The following is a 20,928-nucleotide window of genomic DNA, read 5'->3' on the forward strand; positions in this document are numbered from 1 at the left end:
GAAATCTGGGATCTATTATCCTCTAAGACTCCCAACATCGGATTTCTAACTGAAACCTGGCTCAAACCTAGCTCCACCCCTACTATTGCGATGGAACTCCCTGATGGCTACTGTATCCAAAGGCTGGATAGACAATTTAAGGTTGGTGGAGGTATAGCCATCACCCATAAAGACATCATCAAAGTATAGGCACTCGAGTAATGCTGTAATTACAAAGTTAAAATTCTGGTTATTAGAATTGATTTCTTACCCCATTACAGCTGGCAAGGCACCCTTGATACCGGACCCCAGGTCCCCTTATGGATTTCTCGCTCCAACTGATGGAATTAATTGACCCTCATATAATTTCCACGAAACATTTCCTGCTATTAGGGGACTTCAATGTACATAGTGAGAGCACTTTTAATCAGGACGTCTCTACGCTTCATGCCGACTTAGTCACTTTAGGACTAGGAATGATCAACGTCAGTCCTACACATTCAGCAGGACACACGCTAGATCTTATACTGACCAACTCTCCAAGCATCTTTTGTGAAGCTCCATGCCCACTTACATAAACAGACCACTCTTTAATTGACTTCCAAATTAGGGGTCCCAGGGCACACTATGCCCCTCCTATAGTCTCCGTAGACAGTGGCATAAAATAACACCCGACCATTTTATGAACACATTTCCAGCAACCATTAATCTGGAATCGGAGAATGAGGAGGAATGCCTGGCCAGCTACAACTCTATTGTAAAAACAACCATAGATCAACTGGCCCTATTGAAACAATATCCTAACTCGGCCAGACGCCCACACGCAGCATGGTTCTCTCTAGACCTACAGAAGAAAAAATGTCTTTGTAAAAACTTGGAGGATAAAGAGAGGTATAAGACCTCTCTGGCTCAATACCATAAGAACTTAAAAAACGCACGCAGGGCGCATATTGTGTTGCAACTTAACCAAGTTGGGAGTGCCCCCAAAGTATTATACCAAATTCTTAATTCCTTTACTAACCCGAAGGCCTGCAACAAGGAAGCTGCCCCAACTGAAGAATTTTGTGTTATAATAGCTATCCATTTTGTACAGAAAATTGAGCCGATTTACGATACAATCACTAAAGTCAGGAACCCCCTGAATGACACTGCCTCCTGCTGTCCCCCATTCTCGACCAATGTGCATCTGTTGAAAAATGTTCCCCTTCTCACAGATGATAATGTGGAGACACTGCTGAACCCAGTTAAATCAGTTCCCCTTTGGACATTATTCCAGCCAAAATGTCTTTGTTGCTCTCTAAACAGTTGTCCCATTATGTTTGCTCAATTCTCAATCTCCCTATGAGAGAGGGGCAACTACCACTTGAATGGAAGGCTGCACAAATAATTCCCATCCGTAAGAAAACCAATGTCCACATGGAGGACCTGTCTAACTACCGTCCGATTTCTCTTCTACCTCTCCCGAGTAAGATATTGGAAAAGCGATTAATAAACAACTATCTGACCATGTCGAATCTACTGGATGCCTTGATCCGTTTCAGTCTGGGTTTAGGCCAATGTACAGTATGGAGTCAGCATTGATTGCAGTCACCGACTATGTAGCGCACTCCCATGACAACGGACAAGCAGTACTACTAGTGCTGCTGGATTTGTCAGCAGCTTTCGACACAGTCTCTCATCAGACTTAAAGAAACTGGAGTTCAAGTACGAGACTTTCAGTGGATGTCGAGCTTTCTCACCCACCAAACTCAGACCATCAATCTGGGCCCTTTCCCATCTCAGACCATAGGACTGACCAACTGAGTACCTCAGGGAACCTGTCTTAGTCCCACTTTGTTCAACATTTATGTATCTCCGCTAGCTGGATGGCTTAGAAAGCTGGCTTTCACACCAATCTTGTAAGCTGATGACACCCAGCTGTTACTGTCATTTGACAAAAACTCCTACAATTTCCAGACTGCCTTCTCGAAAGACATGACTGCAATTGTGACCTGGATGAGGAATAATTTCCTACTGCTTAATGTCGGGAAAACCGAGATCATGCTGTTTGGAGATATACCTAAGCTCTGGTCCCCAGAATGGTGTCTGTCTGAGCTAGGCGACACCCTGGTCCCTAAGACAGTGGTTAAGAACCTTGGCATATGTTTGGACCAGAAACTTACCATGAGAGAGCAAGTTAAAGCTACCGTGGGCTCATGTTTCCACAGGCTAAGCCTCCTACACAGGGTATTCTCCTCTTAACCGCACGAAAAAACACTCATCCAGGCACTGGTGATAAGCCGCCTGGACTACTGTAATGCTCTCCTGATTTCAGCAAGTGAGTCCTCTCGGAGTAGACTTCAAGTAGTTCAAAACACCGGGGCCCGCCTGGTCTCAAACTCTCCTGCTAGAACTGCTTCTCTCCCTCTTCTACAACGGCTACACTGGTCCCCAGTACGCAAACGGGTCAGATGTAATTGCATTGCACAAAGCATTACATGGTAAAGGTCCTGGCTATTTTGCAGTAAAACTCAGTCAATATCAGCCACCCAGACCCCTACGCTCAGGAGCTAAATCTTTGCTTCTCGTCCCGCGTTTAAAAAAACACATGCCTGGCTGGGAAGGCATTCTCCCACCTAGCCCCCTTTTACTGGAATCAGCTCCCTTTTCGTCTTCCGAAATGCCCAGATTACCCTATATTCAGAAGGTTCCTTAAAACAGAACTTTTCTAATCGACCACCTCTCATCTACCTATTGTTGTGAGGTTATTTCACGCTTCTCTTCTTTCTTCACCCCTTTCCTGCTGTTCAGCCTAGTGATGTGTCAAGTCAAGTCAAAAGAATTTATATAGCGCGCTACATACCCAGAGGGTCTCAAGGCGCTTGAGGAAGGGTGGGGGGATTACTTGTCGAATATCCAGGTTTTAAGTTGCTTTCTGAATGCTAGATGGTTCTGAGTGAGACAAAGGTGAGTGGGGAGTGAGTTCCAGGTTTTAGCGGCCAGGTAGGAGAAGGATCTACCTCCCATGGTGGTTTTATTGATGCGAGGCACGGTAGCAAGGGCTTGGCAGGAGGAACGTAGCTGGCGGGGGGGTGGGGGGGAGGGGGTGGAAGGAAAGTCGAGTGTTGAGGCAATCGGGTGACTGCATAGAATGTTGGGTTCATGGGGTTAGGCAGTTGGTGTCAGCAGGATGAGCAGTAATGATATACTGCTCCTAGTGGGGCATACTTTATAGCCTAATTACTATCTTGGCTCTATCTAAGCTTCCTGTATCTGAACTACTAATAATGTATACCTGGAACCTACAACCTGGCATCCTGAAGATTCTTACTTTGCAACATTGGCGACGATCTGGTCTTGAACCCCTAGTAACCTACTGATGTAACTCCTTATCAACCTGTTCCTCAAGGAATTGATCTGAATTAACATATGCAGCGACAAAGAATTCATTTATTGCGACTTCAACTAAGAACCCAAGCTGGTATCATCTATCTTCTACCCGACAGCCCTAGTCCCACCAGTGACCATAATCAGTCTCAACTCGGGCATGTCAAGTTTCCTGTGACACCAGCTTGGTGAGTTATTTTGCAACTTTTATTCATATCTTTCATCACCGGTTAATGCCTCATGTGTGACAGTGAAAGATTACCATCTTTGTTCATGTGTGGAATGCCTTTATGGATTACAAGCACTACTTGAGCTTCTGGACTGCCTCTGTTTATTTATTCACCAGTAACCACTACCTAGGATGGAAAACTCGGCGTGGCACACTGACACTGGCAGCTGTGTAAAGACTCAGTGCTGATTAAGCTTTTATCTCCGTCATAAATTTAATTTTACAGAGCTCAACTTTATGTACTGTCTTTGAGGCACTGTCGGTAAAGCTCAGGAAGGCAAAGTTGAATGAGCGCAGAGTTTTACCTTCAACTGTCAGCATTAGCACTTGGTTTCAAGAAATTTACATATTTCGTGATGTTGCTGACAGACTGCCACAGAGTAAAACGTTATTTCTCTTTGCCTTAATTTTATTGTAGGTACGCTACAATCTTTTAATTATATTCTGCCAACTGTCAAGTTTTAAAATTTTAAAGTAAAACACAGCTCGCGCTGCCTCACCTATGTTTCTCGAGCCTTTCTTCGATCCTCTGTGACGTCTGCCTATTCCTGCCTTAGACGCTTTGGTGCACGCACTCTCCTCAAGCCATCCGGCACGCGGTCAGTATGAGCACCGCCATTTTAAGGATACTGAAACTTGTCTTCATACTTTGCCAACCACGTTATTTGCAGCGTCGCTGTCCTTTCATTATGCGAACTGGCATCCTAATTGAAACCTGTCACAGACCGAGTTGGACGTAGGGTGACCAACCGTCCGTATATTTCACGGACAGTCCGTAATTTCGATCGTCTGTCCGTTGTCCGTGAAGGAATCTCTAACGGACGCCATTTGTCCGTCATTTTAACAGGGCACCGGTTGCTCCACCCTAAAGCCGGCACAGCTTGTACCCACCTTTTCTTCACTCCGATGCTGCACCAAAGCTCCTCAGATGCCCCGCAGCATTGGAGAGGCACAGAGGGATGGCTACCCTCACACCTCCAGCCCTTGATGACCTGTTAAGAGGTGCTTTGAAGGTGACAGAGAAGGAGGGGCCGAGGAGCAGCGACATCTATTCACATGCAAACAGCCCTGAATGTATCATGTCTCTGCTATTTAGAGGGGGGTTCACACATTCTATTTCTACCCAGGGCCCCAAACACCCGAGACTCGGACAGATTACACCCCTGATTACACCGAGGCAGCACGTGGTTCCCTTCACCGAGCTTAATTACTGTCACTAAATTGTAAGCAAACCTCGGTTCTTCAAACATGCAGTCTATAATGTAAGAAAATAAAGAAATGGCACAATCGCACCCACACTGATTAACAAAGTATGGAGGACAATCAGTTCAATCAGTTCTCTTAGAGTATCTCCTGTAAGCAGGGGCGGCTGGCGACATTTGAAAGTGGTGGGTGTAAACTAATTTGCATATTGCACCGCAGCAATCGAGCGCAGCGAGCGAGCCCGAACCACCTTGCATCCATCCATGCATCATTCATGCATCCACCCATCTATCCACCCTGCATCCATACATCATTCATTCATGCATCCACCCATCCATACACCCATCCATCCATCATGCATCCACCCATCATGCATGCATGCATCCATACATCATTCATACATCCACCCATACATCCACCCACCCATCCTGCATCCATACATCATTCATACATCTACCCATCCATCCATCATGCATCCACCCATCATGCATACATCCATGCATCCACCCATCCATCCATCCACCCGCCCACCCTGCATACATCATTCATTCATTCATGCATCCACCCATCCATCCATCATGCATCCACCCATCATGCATGCATCCATGCATCCATCCATACATCATTCATCCATCCATCCATCCATCCATCCACACACCTACCCTGCATCCATACATCCACCCATCCATCCATCACGCATCCACCCATCATGCATGCATCCATCCATACATCATTCATGCATCCACCCATCCATCCACCCAACCATCCTGCATCCATACATCATTCATTCATGCACCCACCCACCCATCCATCCATCCATCCATCCACCCATCCATCCATCATGCATCCACCCATCATGCATGCATCCATCCATACATCATTCATGCATCCACCCATCTATCCATCCATCATGCATCCACCCATCATGCATGCATCCACCCATCCTGCATCCATACATCATTCATTCATGCATCCACCCATCCATCCATCCTGCATCCATCACTCATGCATCCATCCACCCATCATGCATGCATCCATCCATGCACCCATCCACCCACCCATCCACCGAACAATCATTAATGCACCCACCCTGCATCCATCCATCATTCATGTATTTTTATGACCATATAAAAATAAATTATGGACTCTAACAAGCCTTTAGGATCGATGTTGAAGGATGTGCCAGTTTACATATTAGAACACCCCTACCTTTTTATGCTGGAAACCTTCGACCGCCCATGTATTTGCCATCCTGTAAGCCCTAGGTATGTACTATACAAATTCACATACAAACATACACCAACATGCATGCAATAATAAATGCATATATCATGCTATTCCGCCTCTACCGTTTGTTAACATTTTGAAATTTTATAACCTTAGTTCAAAGAGTACATTATATTTGTGGTGACAGTTGTTAACTCATTTTCTGGAAAATGTTTATAAAATGAAATCTGTTGAAGGCTGTTGTTGCAACTATCAAAAAAGAAATTCTGAGAATTTTTACATTTCCAAAACCCCATGCGGTGAAATAAACGGGTGACCTGGAATAGACGCACACATTTCTGCAGCAGATGCTTTAACACACTGAACTATCTCAAGTCATTTGTGCAAGCTAGTTTACTGGAACACCGAAAAACACACACTCTTACCTTGCTGCCGGTCCCGCACACGTCACAGGCTCATAGCGCCCCTGGCCAATCCTGGCGCCAGGGGCACAGGTACCCTCTCGCCCGCAGCACGCACATTAGGGCTCCTGATGGGCATGCGCAACGCCGCCAAAACACAAGTGCGCATGCGTGGGCACGGGTAAAAATGCACCCTCCGTCCCCACGCATGCGTACTTGTGTTGCCGTCTGTACAATCATGGCAATGAATCAACATGACGCCCGCCCGGCGGTCTGACGTCATGTTGATTCATTGACATGATTGTCATGAGGCAGCTGCGGGCGGCGTCGGGCAGGGGGGGCTACGCCCCCACGCCCCAATGGACGAACCGCGCCTGCCTGTAAGTGCTGTACATCACAGTGGGGGATGGCATTTTGGACAGAGAGCCAGTCTTCTCGTTGTCTTGTGCAGGAGAGGAGCCCAAGATGATACTAGAATACTGCATGCCCACCCCTGTGTTCCCTCTCCTGTGATGGCTCTTGCCCTCCCCTCAGTGATGGCTCCTGTCCCCCCATGTGGTGGCTCCAGTCCACCCCCACCTGTGGTGGCTCTAGTCCCCCCTGTGGTGGATCCTGTCTCCTCCCTGGGTGGCTTCTGTCCCAGTCCTGGAACGGCCCCTGCAGCGAGGGTGAAGTTCTTGATGGGCCTCTTCTCAAAAGGGCTCAGCTCAAAATTAATATGGAAAGGTCGGCGAGTAAGTAAGTGAAGGGATGGGTTAATGGCTGGATGAATTAGTGAAAGGGTGAATGGATGAATGAAAGATTGAATAAATGGCTAATGAGAGAGGATGGATGGATTAATGAGTGAGGGGAAGGATGGAAAGAAAATGTAAATAGCTGGCTGTATGGGTGGAAGGGTAGCTGGATGAGGGGAAAGATGGATGAGGGGAAGGATGATGGATGAGGAGAAGAATGGATGGAGGGGAAGGATGGATGGATCAGGAGATGGATGGATGGATGAGGGGAAGGATAAATGGATGGGATGGATGGATGGGTGAGGGGAAGGATGGATGATGGATGAAAGGAAGGATGGATGAGGGGAAGGATGGATGGATGAGGGGAAGGGTGAATGGATGAGGAGAAGGATGGATGGATGAGGAGAAGGATGGAAGGATGAGGAGAAGGATGGATGGATGGATGAGGGGAAGGATGGATGGGTGAGGGGAAGGATGGATGGGTGAGGGGATGGATGGATGAGGGGATGGGTGATGGGTGGATGGATGGATGAGGGGATGGATGGATGAGGGGATGGATGGATGGATGAGGGGATGGATGGATGAGGGGATGGATGGATGAGGGGATGGATGGATGAGGGGATGGATCAGGGGATGGATAGAGGGAAAGGATGGATGGGTGGGTGAAAGGATGGATGGATGATGAGGGGAAGGATGGATGGATGGATGATGAGGGGATGGATGGATGGATGGATGATAAGGGGATGGATGGGTGGATGGATGGATAATGGATGGATGGATGATGAGGGGGTGGGTGAAAGGATGGATGATGAGGGGAAGGGTGGATGGATGGATGATGAGGGGAAGGGTGAATGGATGGATGATGAGGGGGTACGTGAAAGGATAGATGGATGGATGATTAGGGAATGGATGGATGATGAGGGGGTGGTTGAAAGGATGGATGGATGATGAGGGGAAGGATGGATGGATGATGAGGGGAAGGATGGATGGATGGATGATGAGTGGGTGGGTAGAAGGATGGATGGATGGATGATGAGGGAAAAGGATGGATGATGAGGGAAAAGGATGGATGCATGATGAGGGGAAGGATGGATGATGAGGGGAAGGACGGATGGATGGATGGATGATGAGTGGGTGAAAGGATGGATGGATGGATGGAGAGTCGGTGGGTGAAAGGATGGATGGATGGATGATGATGAGTGGGTGGGTGAAAGGATGGATGGATGATGAGTGGGTGGGTGAAATGATGGATGGATGGATGAGTGGGTGGGTGAAAGGATGGATGGATGTATGAGTGGGTGGGTGGGTGGGTGGATAGTGGGTGGGTGAAAGGATGGATCAGTGGATTGGATGGTGGGTGGGTGAAAGGATGGATGAGTGGGTGCGTGGATGGTGGGTGGATGGTTGGGTGGATGATGGGTGGGTAGGTGGATGAGTGAAATGATGGATGGATTGATGGATTGATAAGTGCAAGGGTGAATGAATGGACGTATGAGTGAAAGGGTGAATGTAAGGATGGATGAGTGAGTGAAAGGGAGGGTAGATGGACAAAAGGATGAATAGATGTGTGAAGGAGTGAAATGATAGATGGATGAGTGATAGGATCAATGGATGGATTCATGAGTGGATGAGTAGATGGATGGATGGATGGAAGGAAGGATGGCTAAGTGAAAGGGTCGATGGAGAGAGAATGGGAGGATGGATGGATGACTAAAATAGTGGATGGGTGGAAGGATTAGTAAGTGAAAGGATGGCTGGATTGGTGAAAGGGTAAATGGCTGAATGGATGAGTGAATGGATGGATGGGATAAAAAGTGGATGGATAAGTGTACAGATGGATAGGGTGAAATGGTGGATGGATGGATGGATGGATAATGGAGATGAGTGAAAAGATGGATAAAGGGATGGATGAGTGAAATGATAGATGGAAGGATACATGATGGATAGGTTTGCAAACAGTTGAATATGTTTGGAAACGGCTGGGCTTACTTATATACTATTGCGCGACCTCTGATGTGTCTGTAAAACGTACCTATTGTCCTGAAGTTTTGTCCTGAATTTTGACCTCCTGTCCTGAATTTGTGTCCTGAATTTTGACCCTTTGTCCTGAATTTTTACACTCACCGTCCTGAATTTGCACCAATGCCAGTTGGTCACCCTAGTTGGACGTCCTGCTCTGCCTGATTTTACAAATGCAATCACGTAGGAGCATTTGTTAGTTTCCTGTGAGGTGAGCGTTTTCCCACAAACTCTGTTATTCTCAACTTAGCAAGCAGGATGCTCTTCCTCTAGACTTTACCATCCCTTCATGCTATCACCTCAGACAACTATGGACTACAGTGACTACATTTCTTGTTTTAGTTCTTTATTTTCTTTTTCTTACATAGGAAATGTTCTTTTGCTTGCATATTTGTTGCCAGTCATGATGTTGTCTTTCATTCTTTTGTGCCCATGTTTGTTTCAGCTTCTAGTCTTCGATCTTGAGATTTATTATCCATGCTCTTAATACTTTTAATACTTATATACTTTAAAGTATGTTTAGTTTGCCATCTCCTGGCTTATTTTGGTACTGCACTACATAATTTTAACTTCTATTCTTATTTCTTAAGTGAACAGCTATCCAAAAGCTCATTGATCTCACACAGCAAACTCTGCTTCAGTTTAGTACCTGTTAGATTATTCCTTGTTTTTATTTGCATTGATTATTATATGCATTATCTGTTGATACTCGGGCACTTAGATTGAGTACCGGCGTTATAATTCCTTTTCTTTATTTGTAATGGTATTTATCTACCCTATATGTGGTGCTTTACTATGCATTGCTGTTATTCTACATGCTATACTTGTTACTGTGCATTCCTCTATTTCCTGTGCTCTATCAATCCGCACAGTGTAATTCTGTTATTTCCGAGTTGCTCGCTTGCTGAAGGGTGAGTGTATCCCTTATATTCCTGAAGGGTGAGTGTATCCCTTATATTCTTGTTGGGTGTGTGTATCCCTTCATATTCTTTATGGCTGTATATATGCTATATTTTCGGTTCATGAGCGAGTGTATCCCATATTCTTACTAGTGGGTGATACTTTATAGCCTAAATACTATCTTGGCTCTATCTAAGCTTTCTGTATCTGAACTACTAATAAAGATATACCTGGAACCTACAACCTGGCATCCTGAAGATTCTTACTTTGCAACACCTATCTATAGCATTTCCGTAGCGCGGAGATACCCTTCTGGGCACTTATAAGTACATAAAAGAAATAAATAAAATAAAGGACCATATGAACACTTCACTGAGACAGTAATTTACCCATAACAAGCCTCATCTTTATGTCTGGGGCCTCTAAAGTCAGAGTCTTAAATGGGCATGTCCCATTTCCAGAGTTTCAATTTCGCTCTTCCCAAAACTCAGGCCACTCTTCTAAGCCTCTGCCTCTCTCTTTCTAAGACTCACAAACCTCCCATCATACTGCCAGGCCTTCTTTCTCTAGGTATTGGCCCCACTTAGGTGCCCTGCACTTACCTTTCCAGAAGACTTGATGCCCTTGATCATGCAGAGACAGACCACCACCCATGCAGCGAGGAGGCATCCAGTCATGTACCCATTAAGACCCCCGCTCTCTTCAATGGAGCTGCTGATATGCAGGGCCTTGTGGTACCAGAAATAGGTGGTGCTGGTGCTGTGGTCACAATCAAACTCTAAAGGGGAAAACAAAGTGAATTATAGGAGTCAGAATTTATGTACACATTTACTACCCAGAAAGAGTTGCCAACCTTTCTCATCCTGCACTCCTCACCTGTCTTTTCTAATTCAATATTTAAAACCATGCTGGTGTGAGCCTATGCTGGAGAGGGAGCAATAGGACGTGTGGGGCCACTGGTACAAATTCAAAAGGTTCTTGTACCCACTGAGCCAAGGAACATTCTTTGCCCAAGAAAAAGTTTGAGGCTCCCCCTTTCAGCCAACAGAGCATCTGCTAAATGAAATCTGTGCCTTGGTCTGGCCTAATACTGGCCTAGTTACAATGTTAAAAGATGTGTACTCAGTATAACTTGACCAAGCAGCTCAGATTTCCTCCGTAAGTTTTAAACTTGTGGAGATTCTGTGAAAATGTTCCCATTCTTTCATCAGTAACAATAAGAAAACTAGAATGTGCCTGTGAGCAGAATGCTGGTTTGGGTTTGGAAACCTACTGTAACAACATTCAATAAAGGGCCTCTTTAAAAGCCCCACAATTTCTGCTGCCTATTAGGTCATGAAGTTGGCCCTCTGCACATCAAAACAGAGTAGTAAGCTTTTATCCTCCAAAGAAGAGGATTCAGTCTGCTTGTCGTCACCTTAAAGCCTATGGCTGCGATATATATGGATACCTACTTGTAAACTTAGCATATCACTGACCTTTATGAGTCGTGTTGGGCATTTTAGGGCAGTCTTCCCAGGGCAGAGGGTACTGAAAGGAATTAAATAAGTAGAAAAGGCTCCAGCCAATGATGACATTGTAGTAAAGGGCCACGTAGTAGCACACCTAGAGAAAGAAAGAGGGTTTTAGTCATAAGCTATAGGGCAGGAAAGAATGAAGCGGAGAGACGGAGGAAGCATAGAGAGTGATGGCAGAAGGAGGGAGACAAGGGTCCTGCTACTTGAGATTGTGGGTAGCAGCTAGCAGCTCAGCCCACAGAAAGTTAGACATGAAATGGAGGCAATACCTTGTTCAAGTACCATAAATAAATAGTGTTGGGATCACATTTTCCTCCCCATCCCACACTGGTTACAAATACTACTGGAGATAGATCAGACAGAACATGGTAGCATTGCATGATGTATAGGATAATCAATGCCACATACCGCACAGCGAGAACATCCAGCTTGATTTGAACCTCAAGTTTAGAACAATGCAAGAGGCCAGTCTTGCATCAGCATAAATCATGGACAGTGGCTGATATTGCGGACATTTCAGCATCATCAACCTGTCGGTGTAGCCTACCAATGTCAAATCCCCAAGCAACGTCAGAACCAAACCACCATCCCTTCTCCTACCTGGCCGCCAAGACCTGGAACACCCTCCCGACCAACCTTCGCCTGACCCAAGACCACCTTTCCTTCAGGAAGAAGCTCAAGACCTGGCTGTTCGAGCAGTAGCGGTACCCCCCCCCCCCCCCCCCCCCCCCCCAAGCGCCTTGGGACCCTCCGGGTGAGTAGTGCGCTCTATAAATGCCTTGATTGATTGATTGATCCACTGATGCCTCTTACACGTCCACTAGATTGTATTTGAGTACCGCTACAAACACACAATATGATTGAATAGAAACCCTTGTATTCCAGTACGCTCCCAAGCTAAGTATGGTTTATGTTTTTTTAATATGGTTTACATTTTTAGTAGTTCTCAATTTTATTTCATTTAATTTTGCGTTTTTGGCGTAGCGGGTTGTGGGTTTATAGGAGAATAGGCTGGGAAGTAATTTAAATATAATAAATAAATTACTATGTATTTATTAATATGTATTACATTGAGTGTTTATAGTGTTAATTGTGGGAAGTAATTAATAATTAATGAATTATTAATTGGTTGTTAATTATTATTATTTGGTAACTAATTATGGCAATTGTGTACTGTTTTTAGGTGCAAATTGTGGGGTTTATAGGGGTAAAGGGTGGGAAGTAATTCATTTTAAAGTAGTTAATAATTCGTTGTTAATTAATATTAATTAATTGAAAATTAAATATAGAAATTGTGTAATTTATTTTAGGTGCCGGTTGTGGCATTTATAGGGGTAGAGGGTGAGAATTCTTTATGTTTAATTAATTAATCTTAATGAATTAATAACTGAATATGAAAATTGTGTAATTCATTTTAGGTGTGGGTTGTGGGGTTTATAGGTGTAAAGGGTGGGAAGTAATTTATGGAAAATAATTAATAATTAGTTGATCATTAATATTAATTGATAATTAGGGCAATTATGTATTTTTTGTGGGGGTTTTGGTTTTATAGAAGTAAAGGGGGGGAGTAAATTCATTTTACTTTATAATTAGTTGTTAAATAGTATTAGTTTTTTAACTGAAAATAAATTTTAATTGTTTAATAACTTTTTTTACAGTTTAATTTTAGCTGTGGGTTGTGAGCATTATAGGGGTAAAGGGTGGGAAGGTAATTAGTTTTGATGTGTTTTATTTGTTTTTTAATTAATGATATTTCTTTAAGTGATAGTTAATTATGTTATGGAGGTCCTTTTTAAAAAATGTAGATGTGGGTTTTAAATTGTGTGGTGTTATAGGGTAGGAAATAAAAATAATTATGTAATAATAATTTCTAATTAACATTTTTTGTTTAAAAATTATTTTTTTATTTTATTTAATATAATATTTGTAGAATTCTGTCATATGTATTTAACATTATAATATGTTATATATATATTTATATATATATGTGGGTTCATTAGGATGGCGGGCTGACCGGAGTCCGCCCGCCATCCCCGCGGTGTTAGGACTGGCTGCCAGACATGAGGCGGTCCCGCACCGCAATTTAACATTGTTGTGGGTGCTGCTGGCATGAGCACCCACTACAGTGTTAAAATTGCTTGTCTGGCATTTCATTGCACCACATGGCAGGCACCACACGGTGCCTGCCACTGGGTGCAGCAAAATGTAGAGGGGTACCATAGGGACCCCCCAAGTGCACCCCTCCTCCCCCAGACACAAGGGGGTCTGCAACGGGCCCCAAAAGCAATCCCCGCCAGGGGAAAGGCTGTTCAATCCCCACAACCTAATATGGAGGACGGTGCCTGCTAGGCACCTCCACCATATTAGTGCCCCTGCTCCTCCCGGCAGGCAATCGTTACGATTGCCAGCGGCGGACAGACTTTGCGTCAGCCACGATACCCACCGCCATCCTAATATGGCAGTGGCAATCCTTCCGCCATCGTAATGAGCCCCTAAGCTCCCGGTTCAACATCTTCCCAACTTCTGCTCAGTGACACCCTTGAAGTTTGCAACATGGACCAGTGGTGTCATATAGACATATCTCAAAAATGGAGCACACACAAATGAACAAGATATAACATGGAGAAAATTTCCAGCTGTGGGAGATCTGTTCTGCTGGTCAAGTTGATGACGGCATCCTGCGCACCTAGGTTTTAATGAGCTTCACCACTTAACTATATTGTGCGGCTGTTGATTATTTCTTAGAGCAGAGCCTCGGTTCCAGTAATTGGAAGGGCTTAGTTGCAGCCTAAATGTATATGTAAAATGCTAATTGAAAATATTTGCCTTTCAAGGGACTTTAGAGAACGGTCTTCACCGGGAGTAAAAAAAAGGCTGAACATCTCGAAATAAGTTGTGTGCTACTAAACCAAGGATGTGAACTGGAAGATTCTGCAGGATGGAAACTGTTAGTTTACTGGATGCCTTTCAGCATGTCGAACAGAAATAGGAGGGAATGAGCAGGGGTCAGCTAAGCTTGGATGAGGCATGGTGTCTGGAAATGGGCAAAAGGACAGAAGCCGGGAAAAGAAACATGTTAACTTATTTCTCTGGCTAGATAACACCAAAAGAAATGTACTAAAATATATCTGGAAATACCTAAAGAACCAGCTTTATGCGGTCTGTTTTCTTTGCGACAGCATTTTGGACAGCTTTTGAAAACACTAATTTGGTTTTTGAGGGTCCTACAGAGGGCAAGTGGCTGATTCATATGAAATAGTTTCTTAAACTGTGTCCAGCATAACACCACCTATGCGCAGAAGCTTCTGCCCTGTGCCCACGTTTCAGTAACTTAAATAGTGAAAGATATTGCAAATCTAAACTTGGTTGTTTGATTAATTAACAAGGTGACAGGTCAGTTTCCCATCACTGTCCTGTCTCTTGACAAGCCTTGCAAAGAGCTAAGTTGCTAACTATTCCTTGGAGCTACCATTGTATACCCATAGCACTGCAGAGACTGGCCTCTTTGACGCCTCATTGTCGAATTCTATCTTCCACATGTAAAGGAACTTGTCAGCAGTTTTAGGTCACACATAAAAACTTTCTCACACTTAGTTATAATATGCTAAAGTATTTGTACAATCCGAACTTGAACTATAGATGTGTCAGTCATTGCTAATGCTTCTTTTGTATATTATAACTCAATCAAAGTAAGGCCGCCACTTGCTAGTCCCTTCCACTTTATGGTCCAGTCGCATTCTAAACTTCTTGTGCTAGGTTGTTAATCTGATTCTGGCTGATTCACCCTATCGGTTCACCCCAAGATGGTGGCATTAACACACACAAATATTAAACTCAGAATCACAGGTTTATGTTTCACATCCTTTAAAATACAAACTTGCACAGCAAAATATTGAGAAACGGCCTGTTGGCTGACCGAGTAAAGCACTACTATTAGAGTTTATTTCTCTCCATGCTTCCTTCACAGATTCTTAGAGCAGTAGGTAATTTATCGCTCTGAAATAAAGCTGTACAATCTAAATTCTGGACATCGGTCTCGTCTTCGTTTCAATGACAAAAGACATTTCATAATATTTTTTATTTCTATTTTTTTCATAAACTTTTTATTGGCATTTTTCAAAGTTTAGCACAGTACATCCATTTTAGTTAATCATATAGTACATATCATACAGAGTCACAATATAATACTCGGCAAGCTGCTACATTCTAAGCATAGGAATCTTTTGCTTTATTGAGGTGACTCTGTGGCTATGAAAGAGTAGAGCCAGTTAGCTCCTGACTGCGTGGACCGGTGCCTACCGTAGTTATTGTACACAATCTATATCTGTTGAGCTGATACTACGATTTAACACTTATCAGTTTTTCAGCATGGAACTAAACTCTTCAACCGGGGTAACTAGAACTGGGGTACACTGTATTTGGGGTATTGTGTAACGCGCGGGCCGGTCTATAGAGTCGAAGTGGTGCATGTCCTACGCAAGCATCAGTGCTGGGCGGGAGCGTCCTTCTGGGAGTGCTCTACATGTCCCATATTCTACTCTGCAGGCTTGGCTTCGCTGTCCGTCTACTCTACTGGAGAACTCCGTCTAGTCCGTTCGTGGTGTACCTCCTCTGTGGGGGACCCAACACTCTGCGAGGCTGACGCGTCAGACGTTTCCTGTTTAAAGGAATGGAGTAACATTGCCCACTGCATAGATAAGAGACATTTCATTTAACAAAGGCTTTCCATCCTAATGGTGAGAAGGGCGAGAATTCCTCGGGTATGGTAGCTTAGCTCAAGCGACTGTTGCAATTATTTGTGGGTGACTTGCATATTATAGAATCAACTCTCAAAAGGATGGACTAAGAATGTCATCCTTCAAATATCAATACAACTATTTCCGATGGATAATATGATCTATTGTTTTAGTGTCATGGGATTATTCAGTTTACTGTAAGTGCTATGCAATAAGCCAACATCATTAGAAGTTGTGCTATTCGACTTTTTGAAACACACCAGTGTCACCTGCTCTGGACGGCTCTTTGAACAGCAGATGACACTTAATAAATATTGAACCTTAAAGGCAAACAGGCTGGATTGGAAAGCCAGTCTCACATCTTCTGACTTCAGCCACAGTACCTCATGACCCAAACTCCAGTCAGAAGAGTGATCATGAACTCACCACACAGCTGGCGAAGCCGATGCCAGCCAGGCGGGGACTAAGGTGCTTCCAGACCCCAATGCTGCCCTGCCGAATGCTTTGGCCAGCAGCCAGCTCCAGGAAAAAGAGGGGAATACCGATGAGGACAAGCAGCAGGAAGTACAGCAAAAGAAAGGCCCCTGTGAACAAGATGAGAACATGGTTAAGGAAGCAGAAGTTAAATGTAGTACAATCATAACTCATAAGATAGGATAACAGTGGTCCCTAACAAGAAAGAAGAGAGCTCCGTACATAAGCGAGGAGTAGCCGTCACTTGTGGAGAAGGTACTCCTTTCATAAGGGAGATGCATTCACACGACAGAAGAGTACCCCTAAAATGATGTAGGAGTGCCACTATGAGGAAATGAGCCCTAAGACAAGTGAATTGTGCCCCTATAACAAAGAAGTGGTTCCCGAAGCATGTGATTGTTCCCCCAATGTCCAATGTGGGGGGTAGTAGCTCTGTATGTGTTCCCTCCCTCTGAGCGATTAAAATGTGTTTTTCACATGCTCTATGGTCATGAACAGAGAACCTTTGTGTTTATCAGTCCGGCCAAAGCGGACAGGCCTAGTGGAGGCATCTTGATGAATTACTATAGCTGTACACGGTGGACAGTGTACCGTGGTGAGGTGTGTGCATGCAAATGGTCTGTTGCCATTGGCACCCTGCTATTCTAACCCAAGTCTCCAAGGAGAAAGCTGGATCAGGTCAGTTCCATGTACACACTTAAAGCATGCTACACTTGTCTTATACTCGTAAACTGTTCCACATTATGGGATACATGAAATGTCTTTCTGCACACTTCTATGGTGAGATAGTATCAGTACACTCTTTTCAACAGATATCCTTCCTGTTTCTACCTCATACTTGAACACGGGGCTACACCATAGTGGAGGAGATGTTTGCAGGGGGGATCCAGCGTGTAATGCTACATGTATTTGCTGCTCCCAGTACTTCCATACAGTACTACAGAGATGCTGTCTAAGATACAGAACTCAGAGAGAGCAACTTTCGGGGATGGGGGAGGGACCCACAGAGGAGGGTAGGAAAGGAATGAGTGACCTTTGGAATACAGCCATTGTGTCTGCTGCTCACCAGTGCTCCATAGAGGGGGTACACAAAAAATGAGGACTCAGCTAACCAACGGAAACTAAACGATTGGGAGGTTGAAGACTAGCCAGCAAGTGTTTCACGTTTTCCATTTTGATTGTTCAGTTTGCCAGAAAGACTAAGACACTCAGGGGCTGATTACAATGTAGGGCGGATCGCCAACGCCCGTGTGGCAGTGGCGATTCGCCCTACATTTCCCTCTGCCAGCCACCCATTTCCCCCCCACCATATTAGTATGGCGGGTGGACCCTGGTGGACCGAAAGACCGTCCGCCGGTTTTACAGGTGACAGGGCGGGAAAGGGGCCTGATTTGGTGGCGGTGTCTGATAGACACCGCTATCCATATTAGGAAGGTAGCGGGGAGCAGCCTTTTCGTGGCGGCGTTGCCGCCACAGAAAGGCATGCCGATTGTGCTTACGGGGGCCCGTAGTGGGCACCCAGTGTATTGGGCGGGTGGGGGGTGCACATGGGGGGTACCTATGGTACCCCCTACATAGTCATCGACCGGGTAGCAGGCAAAGCGCGGTGCCTATCACCTTGTGCATGACAATGCACACAGTGCATTCCCAGCATTGAGGCGGGCGGTGCTGTGAGCACCGGCTGCCACAATGCTGAGAATGGAGGATGCCACCATCACAGTGGCGGTGGCATCCTAATTGCAGGTGCGGGACCGCCACACCACTGGTGGCCGGTTCCAGCACCTCTAGGGTAGTCCGCCCGCCATCCTAATCGCCCCTAAGTATCTACAGATTATTCTGAATTTCCATGTTAAATATGTACACAGGATGTGCAAAATTACCCTTCTACACCACTTGCTCAACTCAATTCCACACTCCCAAATGAAACACGATGACGGTGTGTCAGTACTGGGCCTGGTCACTGGTTCAGAGCCAGCACATACGAAGCTGTATCACCAATTGTTTTGTTACTGCCTCTCCCTCAAAAAGCGAAGTTTTATCTCTCGGATGGTGACATGTTTTTTCAAGGACTGCAAAAGCAAACTTCGAAAACGATTTAAAAAGGTCAGGCAGCATCATATCCAGGTAAGGAAGTGAGGAAGACAAATTGAATGCTATTCTGAAATAGGGGATTCTTACCTCCTCCATTCTGATGACAAAGGTACGGAAACCTCCAAACGTTACCAAGTCCCACGGAGAAGCCAACCTGGGCAAGGATGTACTGCAGTTTACTGCTCCATGCTGGGCGAATAGGGGTCTCTTCGGGTAGGAGGCCCAGGCTGGACTCCCCCACCGTGATGTCGTCAAGCTGCGATTTAGACTTTTCCATCAGTTAATGGTGGCGTGAGAAGATGGTCACTTGTGCTTCACAGCCAGTCATTGAAGGAAGACATGTACATTTTAAATCTAGGAAATGGAAAGCCTGGAAAAAAGAAGTGAAAAATGTTTAAAGAAATGCTAGTGAAACCACAGACTGACTGAAAATCAAGAGAACATTCAAGGGGAGGAAAAGGGAAGAGGAACGTTTTAGGAATCTAACAGATACAAAATCAACTTAGTTGGTATGGGGAGTAAAAAACCTTTTACATATTTTCCATTGCAAACAAAATATTACTATCTGCATGATCCCTTGACGATCCCAGCTTTTGAGGTACACTATGAACCACATGACACTGACTCTTCCAGAACCAAAGCAAAAAAGAACAAACTAGATTGATGGATCTTCCAAGCTTAAGGTGAGGTGTGGTGCATTACAAGAATATTCTGGCCCCGATTTAGAGTTTGGCCGACAGGTTACTTCATCGCTAACGTGACAGATATCCTGTCCGCCATATGACAAGTACATTATATCCAATGGCACATTTGTGACACAGTAACCTGTCCGCCGAAATCTACATCAGGCCCTTTGTCTAATCATTATTGTTCAACACTTGCATGTGGTCATTAGCTCGAGTTATTTAATCACACCAACTTCAATCACAAATGTACCCATATTTATTTTGTGGATTTGAATGGATGCCTCCTAATAAGAAATGATGCAGGACTATAGTTTAAAAAATATATAAATAAATTTGCCTAGCAGAGCACCCTGGGATCCCCCCACCACTCTCAAAACAAACAGAAACAAGCATTTACAACGCAAGGTTTCGCCTCTGCAAAAGTTAGAGCTATTGGCATTGTAAATGACATTTTAATTTATGTGTTGGTTTTGAAAACAGATAAATAAATGGCATCGTCATTTACAATGCCAATAGCTTAATCTCTCGCAAATGCGAAACCTATTGCATTTGCACCCACACACACAGAGAGCCACACACACACACACACACACCGTCACACACACACACAGAGCGTCACACACACACACACACAGAGCGCCACACACACAGAGCGCCACGCACACACAGAGCGCCACGCACACACAGAGCCACGCACACACACACAGAGCCACGCACACACACACAGCGCCACGCACACACACACAGAGCCACACACAGAGCGCCACACACACACAGAGCGCCACACACACACACAGAGCGCCACACACACACAGAGCGCCACACACACACACACAGAGTGCCACACACACAGAGTGCCACAAACACAGAGTGCCACACACACACACATAGAGCGCCACACACACACAGAGCCACACACACACAGAGCCACACACACACAGAGCCACACACACACAGAGCCACACACACACAGAGCCACACACACACACAGAGCCACACACACACACACAGAGCCACACACACACACAGAGCCACGCACACAGAGCCACGCACACAGAGCCACGCACACAGAGCCACGCACACACACAGAGCCACACACACACACAGAGCAACACACACACACAGAGCAACACACACACACAGAGCAACACACACACACACAGAGCCACGCACACACACACAGAGCCACGCACACACACACAGAGCCACACACACACAGAGCCACGCACACACACAGAGCCACGCACACACACAGAGCCACGCACACACACAGAGCCACGCACACACACACCCACAGAGCCACGCACACACACACCCACAAAGCCACGCACACACACACAAAGCCACGCACACAGAGCCACGCACA

At 45.1% G+C, this 20,928-nt stretch overlaps 1 protein-coding gene across 1 annotated transcript in view; it reads right to left on the reverse strand.

Annotated features, from left to right (window-relative positions):
• The window catches only part of LOC147701479 (sodium-dependent neutral amino acid transporter B(0)AT2-like), a 155,317-nt gene that overhangs the window by 65,594 nt on the left and 68,795 nt on the right, over nucleotides 1–20,928 (reverse strand). Inside the window, exons 2-5 of the mRNA XM_086930152.1 lie at nucleotides 18,964–19,246; nucleotides 16,738–16,895; nucleotides 11,537–11,663; nucleotides 10,661–10,836 (exon numbers count right to left, since the gene is read on the reverse strand). Of these exons, the coding sequence (XP_086786278.1) occupies nucleotides 10,661–10,836; nucleotides 11,537–11,663; nucleotides 16,738–16,895; nucleotides 18,964–19,153 (651 nt within the window). The 5' untranslated portion in view covers nucleotides 19,154–19,246. The remainder of the gene's footprint in view (nucleotides 1–10,660; nucleotides 10,837–11,536; nucleotides 11,664–16,737; nucleotides 16,896–18,963; nucleotides 19,247–20,928) is intronic.

The sequence above is a fragment of the Lissotriton vulgaris genome, chromosome 7, assembly GCF_964263255.1.
Source record: "Lissotriton vulgaris chromosome 7, aLisVul1.2, whole genome shotgun sequence".
In the NCBI taxonomy this organism is placed as follows: domain Eukaryota; kingdom Metazoa; phylum Chordata; class Amphibia; order Caudata; family Salamandridae; genus Lissotriton; species Lissotriton vulgaris.